This window comes from Sphaeramia orbicularis, chromosome 15, assembly GCF_902148855.1.
Source record: "Sphaeramia orbicularis chromosome 15, fSphaOr1.1, whole genome shotgun sequence".
NCBI lineage: Eukaryota > Metazoa > Chordata > Actinopteri > Kurtiformes > Apogonidae > Sphaeramia > Sphaeramia orbicularis.
The window spans coordinates 28,621,712-28,642,705 of record NC_043971.1 but is presented as its reverse complement, the minus strand read 5'-3'; the positions used below and the strand labels follow the sequence as shown (position 1 = coordinate 28,642,705).

The following is a 20,994-nucleotide window of genomic DNA, read 5'->3' as shown; positions in this document are numbered from 1 at the left end:
CTCAGAGACTGGCAAGACAGAGCACAAGATCCGCTGACATGACATGACAGAGAGGAGACTCGTGAACTGACACAAGAGGAGATCTTCTGTCGAACTGGAGTCACCATCTAACAAAGAAAAAAGAGCACAGAGGGGTGAAAAGGCAGGAACACGTATAAAGAAAAGAGACACTTCAAACAACAGTGACAACAGGGGCGTTGACCTGCAACGGTATGGACTCGGACGTGGACACTGGTGTCAAGCACACTTACAGCTCCTCACAGGTCAGTCCACTAGGATTCATGTAAACCTTTAGCACATGTTTCCTTCTTTTCATAAGCCTGATGTTATTACCACTTACATTTTACATGTAAGGAAAGCCCATGTGACATATACTTGCATGCTAAATCATAGCTGTTTAAAATTCAGTCAAATCAAGAGTCATTACTTTTTATCCCATGCCCACATTTCTAGTGTTCAGTTGTCAACTCAATGTAGAGCTGAACTTTAGCTGTTGGTTTCTGTGGTTGAAGTCAGTTTGATAAAATCTAAAAACAATGTAAAAAAGTAGACAAAGGAGGTAGGACTAGAAAACGTATCAACTTCTTTGTACCTTTTTCCTTATGGGCTACCTTATTTCAATGACAGTTGTTTTTGTTTGTTTTAGGCTATTTGATCTTTATATATATGTGTATTTTATTTCTTATTTTATTTTACAAATGTTTGAAATTAAAGTAAAAAAAAGTATAATCAAATATTAATGAATGAGATTTAGCTTCAGGGCATCACCTTTAAGAAAAATAAAACTAATAATGGCAACTAGTGGCCTGTCAAAATAACAAAATATTTCATATTTTTTCCATAAAATATGCACTATATGAATAAACATTTTTACACATGGCTGAGAAGTAATATGTTCATGCCAATTAAAAAATATACTGTGATGTTCATGATCTATTCAAATGTGCAAACATGTATTGTTTTCGCAAATGTAAGAGTAATGTAGGATTTTTTTTTTTTTTTTTTTAATTTATCATTGACCAGAGAGTCCTAAATCTTCTGGCCAGGTTAATCCATGCATGAAAATAACTTAATTATAAATGTTTCACGTTCATTCTAAGTCTGCTTGTACTGGTTTCACATAATAGATTAGAACAATAAGATTGTGGCAAAAACAGTTGCAAAAATCAGACATGTCTGACCTGCAAACATTTATATTATATCTGTATGTTAAATGCTAAATGACGAGGTAAAACACGGTAGCTTAAAGTGAACACTTATGTCACTATTCATTCATTTTATATGACATCATCATGTGTAGGGCACACAATGTGCATTATTTAAATGGCACATTGTGTAGATGTGGTGTGACCACATGCACCGTTTAACTTGCAGAGAAATTGATGTTATTGTTAGGATTACACAACATCAAGATAAATGGACTCTGACTCAGGCAACTGTTTGCACACACAAACACATACAAGCATAAATGAACCCATAGATTCAGGGTTTACCTTTTTGTTCATGTGTTCTCACAATCATGATTAGATGAAGTTGGCACTGAAAGCAACAAAATATAGTACATCTAGTTTTCCTATTGTAGTAAATCTTGAGTGATGAAGTAAAATGCTGAAGCAAGGTTTTCGCATATGGAATTACTTTACTTTCACAGATTTCATTGTCATATGTATTGAAAGAAGATTTCCAATGAACAAACCTGACTGACTTTTCTGCTTGTCTGTTAACAGTGCAGAGACACAGATTTGTTCTCGTCTGAAGAAGACAGCAGTCTCTACTTCACCTACAGTGGAGGGTGCAATGAGCTGGAGGTTAACAACCTGCAATATGAGGTAACTCTTGGACAGCAGCTCTTCTATTATATAACCATCTTCCTCTAACTCAGTTTTTTAACAGTTGTAGTTGTGTATTGCCATAGTTTGTGTTTGCATGTCGTGGAAATGTGTATGTTTCCAGGTGGACACAGCAGCACAGATTCCCTGGTATGAAAGGTTGTCAGAGTTCAAGTTGCCATGGGAGATTAACGGAAACAAGCAGACGGCCATCAACAAACTCAGCCTGCGAGTTCACAGCGGACAAATGCTCGCTGTCATCGGCAGCTCAGGTTAGACACAAATAACACCTGTTATCCAAAAAGCAAAAAGTTTGTAACTCAACATAACAAAATCCTCATATTTCACACATTTATTTGGCTTAATCAGAATAGTCTTCATCTGAGTGCTGTGAAAAAGTGAAACTTGAGGATTTTATTCCCTTTGATATGGAAATTTAAGATGCTGTACCTTTTTTGGAATATTATTCTTTATGGTTAACGTTCTATTGAGAATGGCTGTGTTGAAGGATGATCTGCAATACATTGTCTAATCCATGTAGGAAATGTTGTAATGTCCTTGGACAGTGTCAGATACAAAAAATCTATCAAAAATCTAAGACACAAATATAAAGCATAATTTATGAATATAAAAACATCTAGAAAGGCTGAAGTTCTTTTTAGGTCCAAATAAATAATCACTTTCTTTCAGGCTGTGGTAAAACGTCTTTGCTTGACATCATAACTTGCCGGGATGAGGGTGGGACAATAACCTCAGGCCAGATTCTGATCAATGGGAAGCCTAACACGCCCAAGGTGGTGAGGAAGACCGTCGCTCATGTTCGCCAGGATGACCGCCTTCTTCCTCACCTCACTGTCCGTGAGACTCTTGTCTTTGTGGCCAAACTGAGGCTTCCCACCCACTTCACAAAGGCTCAGAGGGACAAGAGGGTAAGTGGATAAAAGAACTGAACATGTACAGCGTCCTAAACCCCAAACCAACACTCCACATGGAACCGATCAGCTGTTGGCAGTAAAAACTGTGTTGTGTTTTCTGTTATAGGTAGATGATGTCATTGCTGAGCTGCGGCTGCGACAGTGTGCACACACCAGAGTTGGAAATGACTATGTGAGGGGTGTTTCAGGAGGAGAGAGGAGGAGAGTCAGCATCGCTGTGCAACTTCTCTGGAATCCTGGTGAGAGAAAGAAGACGACATATTAGAGAGAGAGAGAGAGAGAGACGTCTTTTTAACTGTAGCATGAGGTTTTAGACTACATCAAATATATAATAACAAGCTAAATGTTTTAATCATTTAACCCAGTGTTTTTCAAACTTGGGGTCGGGCAAGGTTATAATAGTTTTGGATTTTTCATTATAGTTTAGTTTTATTTAGTTTTGACTTTTGTTTCTCTAATTCAGTTAGTTTTAATTGGTTTTTAGAGCAGGTTTGATAGTTTTTATTAGTTTTCGTCATTTTCTAGATAGTTAGTTTTAGTTTAGTTTTAGTTTTTTTATATCTTTTCTCTTCTTCTCCGTCGTACTCAAATAAATCCCAAACAGGACTCTGCTGCTTTCTCCCAACTTTAGTCTCCATGTTTCCAGGTAGAGTGGGAACGAGAAGACAACTCTAAACCACAAGTGACGTGAAGTGACGGACCGTTAAATATCATATGGTGCCAGCAGCTAAAATTGCTTAAGGGAAATAAATCGATTTCATATCAATCCAACATTGACAAAAGACAAAAACTAAGGGAATTTTTTCCATAATTTGTATCTGTTTTAGTTAGTTTTGTAATCACAAAATACAGTTCCAGTTAGTTATTGCTTTTTTCTTTTAATTGTAGTTTTTATTTATTTCAGTTAATGAAAATGTTTTTACAATTCTAGTTTTCATCATTTCGTTAGTTTTCGTTAACGATAATAACCTTGTCCAACCAACCACGTGGGGTTGCCTGGAATTCAAATGGGGTCGCCTAAAATTTCAAGTAATTAATAAAAAATGTTTAAAAAACTTAATAAAAAAATATATGGTGAATTGAGAGAGACAATCCCAATACATAAAAGACATGAGAAACTGTGAAGCTGAAACTGAAGCACTGTGGTACTGTTTATTTTAAATGTTCATTGTGGTCAGTTTCAGATGCTGCAGCTCTTTCATAATTCATAGTTTGAGTTATTGTTTGTTCAGTATTAATTGTCAGCCTTGTAAACACAAGCTGGACTGACCGTACATATCCTGACCAAGGAAAATAAAATCCTCACTTTGTGCAGTAATCTACACCTGGCTTTTCTGCCGCAGTCCATAATAATATACATTATATAGACTAAATGTCGTCTAAAATTAACGTTTATTTGCAACATAGTATAACAAACTATTACATGATTAAAAACAAATTAATTTAACAAAAAAAGTCTCTGTTTTGAATGTCTGGGGTCGCCAGAAATTTGTGATGTTAAAATGAGGTGACGAGCCAAAAAAGGTTGGGAACCACTGATTTAACCCATAAAGACCCAGTGCTACTTTTGTGGCAGTTCCCAAATGACTTTTTCTCTGTTTCTACCTTTCTTCATTGATTAATCACCAAATTTTTAAAAAAAAATTATTCTCTGTATTTTTTTTTTTTTTTGGTGTAAATCATGTATTTTCCTACATTTAATTCACAGATCATGTAGATATTCATGAAAACTCAGAGTAAATTTGAAGTGAATTATATCAAAACAAAGAAAAATGAAGAAAAAGTTACTATAATGCTAACTGAATGTAAAAACAAGTGTCTCCATCCACTGTCACTGATCAAACTCCAAGGGTTTTACTGGTGAACTATTGTTGTAGAAGATGATGGTGTTTCCACATTCACAACAAAGCCTCTGAACGTCCAGATGGGTCATATCTGATGACCATGAAAAGATGACAAATTGGATTTTACACCAATTATTCACATGTATTGATAGAATTAGTGGATCAACAGGAATTAACCAGTTTATATTTGTAGATGGTTTGTGTCACCAGTGGCTGTTTGGGTCTTTATGACTTAATGTAATTCTTTCTTCCACATTAACTTCCCATCAGCATGGTTTGATAAAAGTATACAGATGGCCCTGCCTTTGAGAAAATAAAGAAAACATAGATTTAACCTAAGTCAATGGGAAACTTTCATGGTACTTTGGTGTTTTAATAAAGGAGGTAATACCACAGTAGAAAAATACTCTACAGGTTAATGTCCTTAATTAACAATACAAAAGTACAGTCACAAAGTAATTAAAGCACCAGAAATAAAAGTGCAAAATGTGGGTGTGTTCTTGTGCCTATGGATTGGGGTATAGTTATCCGGGAAGACACCAGTTTAGTTTTTAATTTGAATCTGTCACTCGTCTATATATTAATCACTTATAAATACCTTAAGGTTTATGTATTGCTGTGAAATTTAATCTATAACTGTAGTATCATAATAATGTCATTTATTAGATTATATTTATTATGTATTACAAAGAAAAGCAATCCAGGGAGTAAGTAGTAAATAAATTCATAATGCACTCATGTATAATAAACGTAGCGGAGAAAAAAGTGAAAGAAGAAATTTAAAATTACAAGTAAAATTAAGGACATTACTTGAATAAAACTGTTTATTTCCTCTGGAGACTTCAGGTTCACAGTGTGTATTGTTGATTTGATCTGTGTATTTCAGGTATTTTGATCCTGGATGAGCCCACTTCAGGCTTGGACAGTTTCACTGCCCACAACCTGGTGATCACACTGTCCCGTCTGGCCCGGGGGAACCGTCTGGTCCTGTTGTCGGTCCACCAGCCTCGCTCTGACATCTTCCAGCTCTTTGACCTCGTCGTCCTGCTGTCGTCGGGTTCAGCTGTTTACTGCGGACCTGCTTGTGACATGGTGCCATATTTCACTGCCCTGGGATACCCCTGCCCACGATACTGCAACCCATCAGACTTCTATGGTAAGGATGTGTGTAGGGTGGAAAGTAAAGGCACCACAGACTTGCATAGAAAAACAAACAAACAGTAAGGGAGGAAATAACAGTAACAGAGGTAGCTCCGTGTCCTTGTGGTGCTGAAGTCCTGAGGTCCACCCTCAAAACTACTGTGGGGTTAAATCCGACCCTTTTTTCAAACCTTTTATCTAATTTTTTTTGTTGGTATCTGTGTCTAGTTGATCTGATCAGTATAGACCGCCGCAGTCCAGAGCAAGAAGCTGAATGTTTGGAGCGGGCCCGAGTTCTGGCGGAGCAGTTTGAAGAAAAAGTGAAAGACACAGAAGATCATATGTGGAAACCAGATGGAAGCAGCACATCAATAACCTCCGATGACAGGTAGCTCCGTATGATTTATATGCACATTTTGTTTATTTATGGTCATAGAGCATGTGCACAGAACATACGCAAACACCTGTAGAGTATATTAAGTTCTCCTAAAATTTGATACAATTACTGTTTTTACTTTTACTCAACTTTTTCAAAGATTTATATATTCTCGAGCAAAACATTTCTACATAAGCATCAAACCACTTTAGCTTTTTTGAAGAATTAAAAAACATATCCATCCCAAACTCAGCTTTAGCTGTTAACCCCAAATGAAATATGCTGTTGCACATAAAGTTAGAATAAAATATTTTGGCCTCTTCTCATGAAATGATTGTGATTTATTCTTGATAAACTTATTGTAAGTGGGACTCAGTATGTAATCGTTTTACCAGGTCAAAGGTGATACTGATGTGTATAGATAGGAATAAAAAGAAGAATGTGTCTGAAAATGAAGTTATCCCAACTTTATGGGAAAAAAAAAAAATTTTATACTTCAGCCTTAATCATCCTTTGAAGAAATCACACTGGCAGCGTTTGCCTTCAGGGCTGTCTGACAAACAGTCTGCAGTTGTACTTTAACCCAAAGCCTTATATTTTCTTAAACTTAATAATAAATGTTGACACATAGACTTAACCAAACCACACTAAAATGATGAATACAACTGAAAGTAATGAGTCAAAGTCTAAAAATCTAAATCTTCTGATCCAAATTCCTTTATTTCAATCTTACTTCTTCTCTGGTCTTATATTCAAGCTCTTCAGCCAGAAACCCCTGAAGGCTAACTCTCAGTACGAATAGCCGTCTCTCCCAAACCAAGGGTTGGGGCCCAAAATGAATGTTTTTTTTTTTGTTGTTTTTTTTAATTGGTTCACCAATTGTCAAATGCATAACAGTAATATATGTGAATTCATTTTCCTAATAAAAAATAATAGAGGGATGTTTTCTGTGAAAGTAACAGGATGAAAATAGAATTAAGATTAAGATTTTTTTTCCCCTGTAAGTCGCTTTGGAAAAAAGCGTCTGCCAAATGCATAAACATAAACATGAGATTCTTTATTTATCAGAATATAGACATGAATAGACACTGTTAATTAACCTTCTGCTTTTAACCCATCACTAGAACATGCAGACACCACACACACTACAAACTAGGAGTGGTGGGATTCTAGTGATGTAAAGGGTAAAAAAAATAATTAAAAGTAGTAGCAACACATAAAAGATCAAAGATGTGAATAAAAAGGGCTCAGGTACTGTTTTGAAGGTGTAAAAATGTAGATATTATGGCAAAACCAGGGCATACTTTTGTAAATTTGTGTCCCAAGGAGACCTAAAACAGGCTTTTGTGGGTCTCAAACTAAAAACAGTTTGGAAACCACAAACTGGTTGGGGATCCATTACTTTCCTGCTTTTACCTCCTCAGTTCTCAGCAGCCTGGGGTAGTGGAAGGAGAGCAGTTGATCACTATTTCACAGCAAATAAACAGACTACCAGGAAAACTACATCAATTTACTGTACTCATTAGGTAAGAATAACACACATACAACTCTAGTTCAGGATTAAGGCTGGACATGTGTGAAATAAACGTGTTTCCCTCCCAGGCGTCACATGTATAATGACTACAGAGACCTGGTCACCATATTGGTCCACGGCTTCGAGGCCCTTCTCATGTCACTGCTGGTCGGTTGTCTCTACTACGGTGCAGGACAGGAGCGACTGTCCATTCAGGACACGGTGGCACTCCTCTACATGATCGGAGCTCTCACGCCATTCGCTGTGGTGCTGGACGTCATAGCTAAATGTGAGTAATAACAAACACCTAGAATGATGAAAGATACGATGGTTAAATATAATGTACGTGATTAACAGCAGGCGGTCAAATTATTAACCAGAAAGACGACTTTATTTTATGTTCACTGTGATATCAGACAAGGTTAAAGACGCAGATGGACTCTGAGATCTTTTTGTTCCATTACATTATAAAACTATCTAGTTTAATCACATAACAGGACATAATAAGTTCCTAGATATCAACAACCATTAAGGATAGAGTTCAGCTCTTTGGTCAAGGTTAAGTGACATCCATGACTCACAGTTTCAGAGATCAACAGTGGTGGAAAAAAGTTTGTGGACACCCCATGCATTTGTGATATATTTCATTAAGAATCAGTCTTAAGTCATTGAACTCTGCCAAGTATTGTTCCATTCTCCAAACCCACATGCTTCCTTCTGCACATGCACTGTCCCATAGAGGTCAGAACAGAAAGATAATAAATCAGAAATACATCCAGGGCATAGCATGTAATGAATTTAGTTTTGGTATTGTTTCTTGTGACAGTAAGCAAGAACAAAAAAAAAAAAAAAGTTTGTCTCTCTGCTGCAGCCACACCTTTTGAATGATAAAAAATATTTTTCTGCAAATATTTCAAAATAATATTTCAGATTTTATAATATTTTAAGCTTGAGTATAACCTTCAGCATATTAAAAATCTGCAGATCTTTAGTTTTAAAAGTGGCCAATACATGTGTAATGATGCCATAATTTCCACTACTGTTTCACCTGCTGACGTAAAAGTCAGCCTTTAGTAGATTGTGATACGAGTTGGTTTATATCAGCTAAAACATTAGATGGAAGGAAATGCATTTTTACCCCACTACAATTAGTTTTAGTTTAGTTTTAGTTTTTAGTTTATTTCAGACAAAAACATAATACAAAACATAGGAAAAAAAACCAAAAAATAATCCAAATACATAAAAAAACTAGAAAAGCATTCGGAGAGCGCAGACCTCCGCCAAGGCAGATCAGTGCCCCCCCCCCTTCCCCCCAATCGCCACCAAAACGTAATCATTTGCTCCTTGTGCCAGTATCAACATTTCCTGAAATTTTCATCCAAATCCGTTCATAACTTTTTGAGTTACCTTGCACACAGACAGACAAACCAACACTGGCAAAAACATAACCTCCTCGGCAGAGGTAAAAATAAAAATAGAATAATAGAAAATGAACAACTGTTGTGCCTTAAAGCTGCTTAAAAACAAAGTCTATATGGTATACTTCTAAAACATTCCTTCTTGTGTTCAATAGTGATAATAATAATGTCATAATATAACACTATAAAACGACCCACTCTGATACTCTTACTTAAATAACATTTTCAATTCAGGTCTTTTACTTGTAATGTTCACTGTGTAAATTCTACTATGGCTTGAGTAAAGAATGCAAATAGTTTTCCCACTTTTGTAAATAAGTCTTGCTAAAACTGATGATACTGTTTTATGTACACAGTATCACAAGTGTCATAATGTTTCCTGAAGGTCACACAGAGCGAGCCATGCTTTACCATGAGCTGGAGGACGGCATGTACTCAGTCACCTCATACTTCTTTGCTAAGGTAAACCATTAGAAGGAGCCTAAAATGTCCAGTAGGGGTCAGTGTTGCTCCATGCTGGAATATCACATTGATGTAACTCTAAGAAGGGTATATAATTGTTTTTTTGGGTTTTTTTTGCATCTTTAGGTCTTGGGGGAGCTACCCGAACATTGTGTGTTTACTTTGGTTTACGGTCTTCCCATCTATTGGCTGGCCGGCCTTAATGATGCTCCGGACCGATTCCTGCTCAATTTCCTGTTGGTGTGGCTGATGGTTTACTGCAGCCGTGCCATGGCTCTGTTTGTGGCTGCAGCTCTGCCTACCCTGCAAACCTCATCCTTTATGGGCAATGCATTGTTCACCGTCTTCTATCTGACTGGGGGGTTTGTCATCAGTCTGCAGAACATGTGGCTGGGTGAGGAAACCGTTATTTACTTTAAGGAGTTTGTTAGGTGTGTTTTGTACTAAAAAATGAAAATAAGTGCCGACGTATCCACAGTACATGATTCTTATAAATAATCTTCTTAATGCTCTAGTGGCATCATGGCTGTCCTACATCTCCTTTATGCGTTGGGGCTTTGAGGGAATGCTGCAGGTTCAGTTCAGAGGCAACAAGTACCCAGTCACTGTCAATAACTACACCATAGAAATTGACGGCATTCATGTAAGTTCAATGTCAAACACACAGATACATGAGACTTAAAGAAGTCTGTTTGCTATTTTTCTCCAAAGCATTACACAAAATCAAAGTACAATTTACCTTCTATTGGAATTGGTGCATGATTTCCATGGTTAACATGTCAGGAATTATCACAGAATAATGAATTAATACAGCATTTAGTGTTTAAAATAGGATTAAAAATTGTTAGAAGTCCACTTTTGTCCATCACCTTTACTTTCCTTTTCTTCCTCTCCAGGTGGTGGGTATTTTGAACATGAACCAACACCCTCTGTACTCATGTTATCTGGTGCTGCTGGCGGTCTGTCTAGTCTTCATGGCTCTTTACTACTTGTCCCTAAAATTCATCAAGCAGAAGTCAAGTCAAGACTGGTGAATAACTCTGTCTGACATCTGCTATCCAACATGCACTGACAGCAAGGTTTTACTTTTTTGTATTATTTTAATATCACAACAATTGGAAGGAATGTGGACTTTGTTCGACTGGTTCGACAATGAGCCATTGTTTATTCTAATGTTTACAGTGAGAAAAATACTTAATTCAGGAAAAATAATAGTAATAATTATAGTAAGTCAGTCATTTTATCAGAAACTCTTAACATCTTTGAAGCACTTTATTATGGAGTGAGTGGGTCATGTAATTATTATTTTTTAATATTTTTAATATACATTAGGAAATTTAGAGGCAAAAAGTTGTTCCTTTAAGCTGGAAGTCAGAGTATTTGCTGCAGTACCACTGTTTGCTGCTGGATGGCAGCAGAGCACTGCAACACAACCAAAGTTAAAATGATGGATTTTTTTTCTCTCCTGTCTGTGTTGGCAAGTGATTAGAGCGCCACTTTGGCAGATATCCATCTGCAGCTTTTGCGTGTTCCATTTTCAATCTCCTTTTTTTCTACAGCTTTATCTTTTTGTATATATAAAGTTATTAAGCTCAACAATGTGTGTGCCAGTATAGGAAGCACTGAAAAAAAAACCCTACGAGAGATTTAGTAAGTCACACTGAGAACAAGAGTGTGTACAAATCGAGATTGAAGATTATGTAAGCTGTGTATTTTTGCACTGGTGCAAAAGACTGATAAATATATTACTAATGTGGTTTGAGCCCAAATTACTTGATGATTAAATCAAATTACACCACATAAGCTTGTTTTTTCTTGCTTCATGTTGATCGTCATTCAGTTGCACCATGTGGTCACTTGATAAATGTTTCTCAAAGGCGCTGCATATCACAACATAAAGATCATACATCAACATTTTATCGGTCACATAAACCATGAGTTCAGATCATTTTATCCATCTTGTGCCTTCTCTGTGAATTCATTTATCGATACTGCAACAGGCTTTGTATCAACCTGCAAACAGTGTTTGATGACTTGTTTTGGCTTTTCATTGTAAAAGTTTCTTAAATAAGCTTCTCAGCTGCTGACGTCAGCAAGTACACAAGCTTTTTGGAAAAAGAGTCTGACCCGAGTCCGCCAGGTCAAGAACGGCTTGAATTACATAAAACAGGAATTTTCTGAGGCTGATATCAAGGAGCTTAAACAATCCAAAGCCGGGTAGAAGACAGACAGGAGAGACATGCCTATTATGGTGTTTTGGGTTTATTTTCAGTACAAATTATCAAGAAAGACACTGAAACTGGATTCCTAACATTTATTAGCATAAATATGTATGTACATTCTCAACATCATCTTCATTGACAATAGAGCAGTGGACAGTCCATCATCCAACAGTAATAACACAATACCCACATTTATTGGCTCAAACAACTCATATAAAAAAAAGAAGTAAGGTTTGGATGGAGGAAACAGGATGAAGGGTGAAATCTTTATTCCTCTGCTGTTGCTGGGGCTTTGCTGGCCTTCTCTCTCAGCTTGTCTGCATAAAACTTAAAGGACTCCTAAAAATAAAAGAGTATTTAGCATTAGACAAGCCTCAAACAAACTGGGTAAAAAGGCTTTCCATTACAGGCTGTAAGGTGGACTTTTTTAGCTCTGCTTGTTCTAAAACCAGGCAGGAGTAACAGTAGCATCCCTTCCGGACCCGTCTAAATACTCTGTGCTCTCCAATCAGGTTGTCTTCTTTCATCTCTAAATACCCATTAATACACAAATAAGGGATTTGTAGCACATTCCCCAAACACACCTTACTCCCAGTGCCTCTGTTCTGGGATAATTAATCAGTGCTTTGATCCAGGTAACGTGCTTTGATGGATGTTTTTTGGGGTAAGAAGGTGAGAGCTTTTCTGCAGATTACAGCAGTTCCCCATATTGTACTTGTGCTTATTAATGTAGTAATTAATGTTGATAAAAACCTGTGTTTAGTTCACAAAGAGGGGGAGAAACCAAAGCCCTAGCTTAAGCTTTCAGCCATCTGAAGGGTCAGCTCGCTCAGATTACTACAGTTTTACAGTGTTTGCCTCACATCTAATATATATGGGAGCAGATTTTGCTTCTACCTTAAAAGCTGACAAGTTATTTCTAGATTGTTAAAAATTAAAAAGGGACAGCTGTAAAGGTGTATTGCTGTTTAATTTCTTTAAAATGCTTTCAACAGCATGGCATCTCTCAACTGCCTTTTTCTAATTGAGGTGAACTGACCCTTAAATCAATAGAGCAGCAACCACAGTAAATGTGCAGAGGAGGATGAAGTCAGAGGAGCTGTGGGTTTTAAACCTGAGCTGTTTGTGGAAACTTTTGCAAACAGTGCGCATTTTGACATTCACCTCTCCCTCAGCCTCCCTTGTGCGACTAAAACTCAGCAATCACTTAGCTATCCTGACATCTGGTGAATAATGCAGCAGTTTCTCTGCCTTCATCCCTCTTTCAACATCTATCTTTGTACTGTAGGTGAGTGCTGCGAAGGTAAGAGGTGGGCTTCTTTATACACCTGCCTTGAGGGGACAGTGCATCAAAGAGCCGGGCCAGAGAGGGCTCCGTGTGTCGGTTCTCTGCCAAAAATAGGCCTACATCATCTTACAAAATGTGCAGTGTACTGCAATACTCAACAACAGTTGGAGGCAGAAAAAGAGAGAGTCTATTGCAGTGACACCCGCTCGCTTACACACTATATGTACAGTATGACCAAATAGCACAATTTCTGACAGATTCACATGAGGGGGGGGGGGGGTGGCTGTGGGTTAGTGCGTTGTTAAACTACACTGAGCAGGCAGACTGCTGCTTCACATTACCTTAGTCTACACATACCAGTACACACACAATGGCATGTATTAGAACACCATGCAAACAGCTGACAACACTGGTTAGCAGCTGTAGTGTGTGTATGTGTGTTTGTGTGTACAGGTCTGTTTGTTTGTCTGTATGGTTGTATTAAAAGGTACAATATGCAACATTTGTCCACACTTATGCTTATATTAACTCTGTAATGGGAGGAACAAGAGCATCCAAGGCAAAGCAGGATTTGATCGACTGCTAGAAAAAGAAATTACACTCCCTAACCCCCCCGTGGTACTTTGCTACTTTAGCTACTGTTTGTGTTAAAGCAGCAGAAAGTCCCACGATTTCCTTTCTGTATAAAACTGGTTAGAGAGAACACTACTCCTAGCATATGTTTTCAGGCTGTATAAAACCCCCGCCATGGCCAGATTTTAGGGGTTTAAATATGTAATGAACAGCTGTAACTACCAATCACAGTCCATCAGACATGGACATGATTCTACTGCTTTACTCCATGTCTCGAAGCAAAAACTTGGAAAAATGGCTTCACCTGTCTATAATGTCACAAAACAACGTCAGGTTCCTTTCTACAGTATTTATATTTAGTCTTTGGAGTCAGACTGAGAGGAGAGAGCTGCAGAATTAAGGTGGGCATTTTCCAAATTTTTTTTTTCCTCTTGATTTTAGCTCTTGCGGCTTTACTTTGCAAATAGGCTAGCTTGTGCTTATTATGCATCATGTGAACTGTTAAGTAGCTCAAATTCTATTCAAGCTAATAATTGCTAATAATTAACTTGACTGTGTCAATTATAGTAGTCAATAAAAAAAGATGCCGATGGCCATAATGGTAAACTTAAGCCTTCAAAAGCACAGGCTACAATATTTGCACTATTTTTACACAGTCTAATGTTTGGAACTGGTTGGTCGTTGACGTTAGTGGAACCTGGAGCTACTGGTTGCAATCTGTTGATGCTTTAAAGGAGTATTTTTGTTGATAATTCAAGGCTCCAGGCTGCTATACCTGATCTAGCTAACTGAGACTGGGAGACCTGCTTGTTTTTTAAGATACGTTACAATCTGTTCGCTGATTGGACATGAAAAAGCCATTGTTTCATGTTACACATTGTACCCAGAGTATTTAGAGTGTGTGCTTGTGCGACTCACGGGGGGCTCGGGGAAGGGCACCGTCTGTCCTTCTTTACGGTACAGCACTGCCAGCCGTTTGAGTGATAGCTCGTCTACCTCCACCCCCTCCTTCTGCATCTGCTCCATCAGAGCTTCAGCGGCTGGAAGGTTCCTATCCACAACTGTGGCAGGAAAAGACAAGAAAACAAAACCAACATGTCATTTAGGTCATGATACATTTGAAAGCTTAAAATACAGTACATTAGAGAAAATAAGCATGTGCAATAGAAACTGATGATGTTTATGTGTCTCCTGTACAGATTTATTGATGCATGAAAGTGATATTTTATAAAAATACTGGACATTCATCTGGACAGTCAAATGACATTTCATACACAGTCAAGGGCAGATATCAGTAACTTCCCTTTCCCTGAATTAGCTCAGTATCATATGACAGCGTATTAGGGCCACATAAGAAAATAAAAACACTTGTCACTACGAGAATAGTCACAAAATAGAGATAAAACCCATAATTTTATGAGAATAAAGTTGAATCCACAAAGAGTTATAATTTTCGAAAATGAAGTCGTAATGTTATGAGAATGTCATATTTTGAGGAAAAAAAGCAATGATATTATGAGAATAATGTAATTTAAAAACAGACGGGATAAATATCATAATTTACAAGAATAGTCGTACCCACTTGTCACATAATGGAGAACTTGGAACATTTTGTGAGGTTATACTTTCATTTGGGGTTTACGCACGGCAAAGTACTGAGCCTATTATCCCACCATTATGGTTTAAGAAGTGAAAGATGTTGCTTCACTTGTTCCGTTCACTGTAACTGGAAACTGGCATCAGCAAGGCTTACAATTTCTAAATTATGAATTTTTATCGCACTATTGTAAATTTATTTTCAAAATATTACGACTTTAATCTCATAAATGTATATTATTTTCATTAAATTATGAGTTGTTATTTTTTTTAAACTACGACTTTATTCTCAAAATATTACAACTTTATTCTCGTAGTGACAAGTGTTTTTATTTTTCCTATGTGGTCCTAGTACGCTGTCGTAGTATCACAATACTGACACTATGTTGCCGATTTCTACACGTGAAGATCACCTGTTACACAGTAGTGGGAAAAAGTTTTTGGACACCCTTAAAATTTTACACAATCTCAAGTATCAAGAAATATTTACAGAAAAGTGTTTGAAAAGCTGTGGCTGCATCAGACAGGCGCAAAGACTAACAAATACAAGTAATTTTTTTTTGGTTTATTGTTAACACAAAATTCTTGATAGTCTCAACTAGGGCTGCATGATTGTGACCAAAAATAAAATCCTGATTTTTTTTCCTCTAACCACTCGATTTTATGATTTTGATTTCTGGGTAAAAGTACAAAAGACAACAGAAGTCAGCATGTTGTGTTCGTGAGCAGCCCACAATGCAAGGCACTGCTCCCTACATCAAATCTGTGATGGTATCATGTGATGGGCCCACAGAGGTGATGCCAATGTAAGTCAGTGACAGGGATCGGTCATGCGTGTGTGCGTGAACCATGTAATGAGTGATCCTCATGTGGTTATTTTTATAATTGGGGGATCCGTGTGTGGAAGAGACCCACCCAGGACACGCTAGAGGGATTATATCTCTGGGCTGGCCTGGGAACGCTGCAGGATTCCCCCAGAGCTGGTGGATGTGGCTGGGGAGAGGGCTGTCTGGGCTACTCTGCTGAGGCCGCTGCCCCCATGACCCGGATCGGAGGAAGATGGTACTGTATGGATCCGTGCGGGACAACATAAGATGAGTGATCCCCATGCAGTTATATTTGAACTGGGGGATCTGTGTGTGAAACCACAGCTTACATTGGCATCACTACTGCGGCCCATCACAGATTTAACCCTTTCATGCATACTGGTCACTCCAGTGGACAGTTCTTCTCCAGCTGTTCTCTTGTTTATTCATTGGTTTTGTTGTTTTAGTTCCATATCAGCCAACACAGTGGACACTTATGCACCATCCCATAATAATACACTGACATTCAGACCATTAATGTGTGTGATGGACTGCAGTAGGACAAATAAGAGTGAATAGTTGGATGTGAATGAATATTTTATGTAGGAGTTATAGAAATGCTTTTTCTTTTTTTTAACTGTTTTTTTAATGTTTTAGTTTTTATTAATGTCTGTTTTTTTAATAACAACATCAGCCTGTTCAGGGACTACAGGTGGAAATTAGCACTAGTGCTAGAACCTGGTACTCTACAGCTGTCCTTTTTAAGGTTAATGTATATTGTGCATTGTCCTTGTCTAAATAAATAAATAAAATGGGAAAAAAACTTTGCTGTTCTTGATTAACCTGATCTGCAGTAATATGTTTTAGTGTAAATCAATTGCTAATTGTTATTAAACTGTAATTAACAGTTTTCTTAATCAAAAAGTTTTTTTTTTTTTTTGCATATTATCTCCATGAATTGAGTAACAACTAATATTAGAGTATGATAAAATGTGATAAAACGGCATTAGTGGCTTTAAAAATGTTTTTATTTCAGAGTTTTCACATAGTTTATCACTTTCTGATATTGAGTTTTAAATGTTTCTTTGCTTCAAAAATCAAATGCATGGTGTCCAGCTGAGTGGACATTTTTGTAACTCCATAAAAAATAGACTCATAAAAAATTTCAGTTGCTTTGCTTTTTTCATGCCTAATAAGGAGTAAAAACACTCAAGAAAAAAATATTGACTAAGGCTCTCATAATTCATGCATGAAAGGGTTAACATCCGTGGTCATACACAGACTTCTATGTGAGACCGCGCTCACAGATAGGAGGAGGAGCCTACGGTAGCCCACAGGCGTGAGAGAGACGAAGCTATTTTGACGATTTCCCTTTTTTAAAAATTGTCTTAATTAAAAAATCCAATTTCGATTTAAGATCGATTAATCGCGCAGCCCCAGTCTCAACATATCCTGAACTGGATGTGTTTCAAGGAGCATTATCTTACTAAAACATCCAGTTTTGACACCGACAGGAGCATATGGGTTTGGAGAATGGCACAATATTTCAACAACTTAAAAGTGATTTTTAATACAATATATCACAAATCTTGTTTCCAAAACCTTTTTTCCACCACTGTACGCGTAAGAGATAGAAGTCATTAGTGGCGTATAAAAGTGAGTAAGAAAGGAACAACCATGAGCAGAGGCAGGACAGAGACGAGATGAGCAGGGAATGTCGAACTGTGTCTAACATGGCTGCCCTGAGCGTCCAGCGAGCTAATGCTGATTAAATAGTCATGTCAGTGACAGGGTACAAAGACAGAGAGAGGAGGGGGACGTGATAAAAAAAGAGGTGAGAAGTGCATAATAAAACAAACTCAAGGACAAGAGAAGATCACGAGAGTCTAAAAATTGAGGGGGGGGGGGGGATGAAAACCTGAGTGGCGGACTGTGTTACGATTAGCACGCTAGGCTAACCAGGACAGCTAACTGATTAGAGGACATGTGTTCCTCTAAGTCCTGAATGTCTGCCTACACACTCACACTTTCCTTGACCTGATGCATTGTTAATGTGTACGCTAATGTTGATTTAACCACAGGTCAGCGAGTCGCCCGCTGCGCAGACTCAGCCGAGCCGAGCAAGAGTGAGTGTTTTACCGTGACATTTTATCAGGTACGAATACACCACGTCCTCCTCGGCGAAGTCAGGAATCAGGCTCAGGAGGGACTGGATCTTACCCAACTGTGGACACATAATCAAATACAGTAATGTGTACCTCATCTTTAACATGTGCTTCAAATTATAGGCATTACAACAAGGGCACATTGTAAATCACTGAATATCAACTCAACATAACTTCAGGCTGTTGTTTACTCATTTTTGTAATGTAACTTGTTATTTTTTACTATAAAATGAAACAAATGGTAAAAAAAAAAAAAAATCCTGCTGTAATTTCTCAGAGACCATCTTCAAGGTTAATTTAACTGAATCAATTCCAAAGAAAAAAGAGCACATTATCTTTGCCAATAAAATTTGGGTCATCTGGGCTTCTGTTATAACCCCTGATATGACTTCAAACCTTGTAATAGAAATGCAGTAACCTTTGGACACTTGTTTGTTAAAAATGAAAAAGGTAAGATTCATTGCCAAATATTAGAGTAAAGAAATAAGACACTAAAAGTATAGAAATCCTGGTGTGATTTTACCTGTCCGGGAGTTTGAGACTTTTGGGCCATAAAGGACAGCAGGATGTCCTTCTGTTCAGCCACAGCGTTACAGCGCTACGATGAGACAAAACACACAGACGAGCACATCAGAAACTTTCAGAAAACACAAATCTCCTCATACACTGAATCTTATAAACATATAGACATGGTGAAGTGAAAGCTTAAATATGGATCCACACAAAGGTACGAAACAATGTAACTGATGTTCAAAGGAGGTTCATTAGAAAGCGTCGGTCTACACTTACACACATAGAGGATCTAATCTAGTCTACTGTCAATGGGAAATCTGAACAAGCGCCAACTTCTAGATTTCCAATGGGCCTTTGTAGCTTTGATATTCAATATAATAAAACTACTATGACAACTAATAAATATAATCATAATAACAATAATAATAAAAAAACAGTGCCTTTCAACCGTTTGTATGGAATAATCTAGTCATTTTGTTTTGGAGAGACATGCCAGTTTTTTTGTTTATATGTAACAAACTAGGTAATTTAACTATAAAGACATATTTTGAGCAAACAAATATATAAATGTGTTGGTAAAAATTAATATACATTAAGCTGTCATCTTTTGCTATAACAGTCATTCTGGGATGAAATGCATGTAGCTATGTCACATTCTACTTAACAAAGTTCTATTTACAACAAGTTTGGAGAACATGCCAACTAGAGGTCAACCGATAAGGGTTTTTCTAAGGCCGATTTTTAAAAACATGGTCAGCCGATGACTGATATCTACAGCCGATTTTTTAAGCTGATATTTAAGGCCAACTTCTTTTTTTTTTTTTTTTTAAAGCACATTGACTCTAAAATACAATTGAAACACTCAGATAATTAAGACTTTTATGCAGCAATATTAATGAAATTATTAATATAAGTACACATAGTACTCTTTTAACATTTATTGAACTTCAAGTGCTGCCCACACAGGTGCCTGATCAAATATCTTACAAGGTTTTTTACTGCTGATCAAATATCGTCTTTCAAAAAAAAAAAAAAAAAAAATTAAGGCAGATGGTCGATATCAAAAACAATCAATATACGGGCCCAATATATCGGCCTACCTTTAATGCCAACTCATTAGACAGGTGTAGGTCAAGTATTGTGTAAATCACGACTAAATGCAGTGGTAGATGGAAAATAGTTTGATGGTTCATTATTGAAACAGGTCATTGTATAACAAACAGCTACTATTCAGTACTTTAACACCAACATGTTCTTGCTCTGTAAGGTTTATTTAGAGAGAAAACAGTCTGATGGAGTATTATCAGTCAGAGAATGGTCTGTCCCATCTCATGACCTAAATCCTATTAAACTGGAGAGTAAAGTCAGAAAAAAGATCCAATTAGTCCACCTAGACCACATTTGGAAAGTTTTACAAGAGTCAATGCTGAGTATTTCAGGTGCATATTTGGAGAAACTAACTGTCTGGATTCTACTTACAGAGTGTTAAGTGTTACGCTGCTAAAGGAAGATTTTTCAACGCAAAAAAGTTGTTTTTGTGCAGCCAAATTAAATCCTCACACTGTTATATTACCTAGTTTGTTGCATATAAAGAAAATAATGTCTCAAGAATGATGACAGATGTTTCTAAACTTTACAGTCACTGTACAATATGTGTATTTGTATTCTTTTAGTTTTACTGGGACAGTTTAAAGTCTCTGCTGCTGGTTTGCCTCAGTCGTGGGTTACAATAAATCATTAAATCCAGGTAAGATTGTAGTTTATATTATAAATTCCAACAAATGAAATCCCCAAAATTTAAGACAAAAACTGAAAATGTTCTTTACCCTTTTTCTTTAATGGTAAAAGACTTTTCTAATCAAACTTGCAAGAACTACTATAACCACCAAAGTACACATATCACTATGTGTTAACCTTTAGGGATCTGAGCCTATTTTGTCCATGTAAATACTTCTGATTTTGCCTTCATATACCACATTAAAATGTTTACCATACCCATGTTTGGCATCTTTTTTTTTTTTAGCACAACTTCACCTATATGACCTCATAATTATTTTTTAACTCAAACTTACTTTAACATATTAGTCCCAAAAATACAAAAAAGTTATCCAAAACATTGAATTCGAATTGAAAATATATACTATTTATTACAATAAAAACCACAAACATGTTCAAGGAACTGTACTGAAACTTGAAAAAGTAAACCATTAGTGGCAAATATGAACGTATAAAGGCAGAATTTAATATTTTTGTACTATCAAATTAAATCGTCATGGCAGTTTTATGTGATCTATTAATGTCGGGGAAAAAACTG

At 36.9% G+C, this 20,994-nt stretch overlaps 2 protein-coding genes across 3 annotated transcripts in view; one reads left to right on the top strand and one right to left on the bottom strand.

Annotated features, from left to right (window-relative positions):
- The first annotated feature begins 93 nt into the window (after window positions 1–93).
- Window positions 94–11,317, top strand: abcg8 (ATP-binding cassette, sub-family G (WHITE), member 8). The gene is made up of 13 exons (XM_030156134.1): window positions 94–263; window positions 1,728–1,829; window positions 1,954–2,101; window positions 2,520–2,758; window positions 2,871–3,003; window positions 5,495–5,764; window positions 5,977–6,136; window positions 7,549–7,650; window positions 7,727–7,926; window positions 9,441–9,517; window positions 9,644–9,911; window positions 10,033–10,160; window positions 10,414–11,317. Exons 1-13 carry the CDS (start codon window positions 213–215, stop codon window positions 10,549–10,551), a joined length of 2,016 nt encoding a protein of 671 aa, XP_030011994.1. The 5' UTR covers window positions 94–212; the 3' UTR covers window positions 10,552–11,317.
- A 500-nt stretch (window positions 11,318–11,817) lies between these two features.
- lrpprc (leucine-rich pentatricopeptide repeat containing) overlaps window positions 11,818–20,994 on the bottom strand; it is a 67,850-nt gene continuing 58,673 nt past the window's right edge. For both annotated transcript variants that reach the window (XM_030156132.1, XM_030156133.1), the window contains exons 35-38: window positions 18,691–18,765; window positions 18,142–18,226; window positions 14,519–14,661; window positions 11,818–12,078 (exon numbers count right to left, since the gene is read on the bottom strand). In XM_030156132.1, the coding sequence (XP_030011992.1) occupies window positions 12,007–12,078; window positions 14,519–14,661; window positions 18,142–18,226; window positions 18,691–18,765 (375 nt within the window). In that variant the 3' untranslated portion in view covers window positions 11,818–12,006. The remainder of the gene's footprint in view (window positions 12,079–14,518; window positions 14,662–18,141; window positions 18,227–18,690; window positions 18,766–20,994) is intronic.

Coding starts and splice junctions, on each gene's coding strand:
- abcg8 (XM_030156134.1), top strand. CDS start 213: ATGGACTCGGACGTGGACACTGGTGTCAAGCACACTTACAGCTCCTCA. Junction 1,830..1,953: donor TTAACAACCTGCAATATGAG/GTAACTCTTGGA, acceptor GTATGTTTCCAG/GTGGACACAGCAGCACAGAT. Junction 5,765..5,976: donor CAACCCATCAGACTTCTATG/GTAAGGATGTGT, acceptor ATCTGTGTCTAG/TTGATCTGATCAGTATAGAC.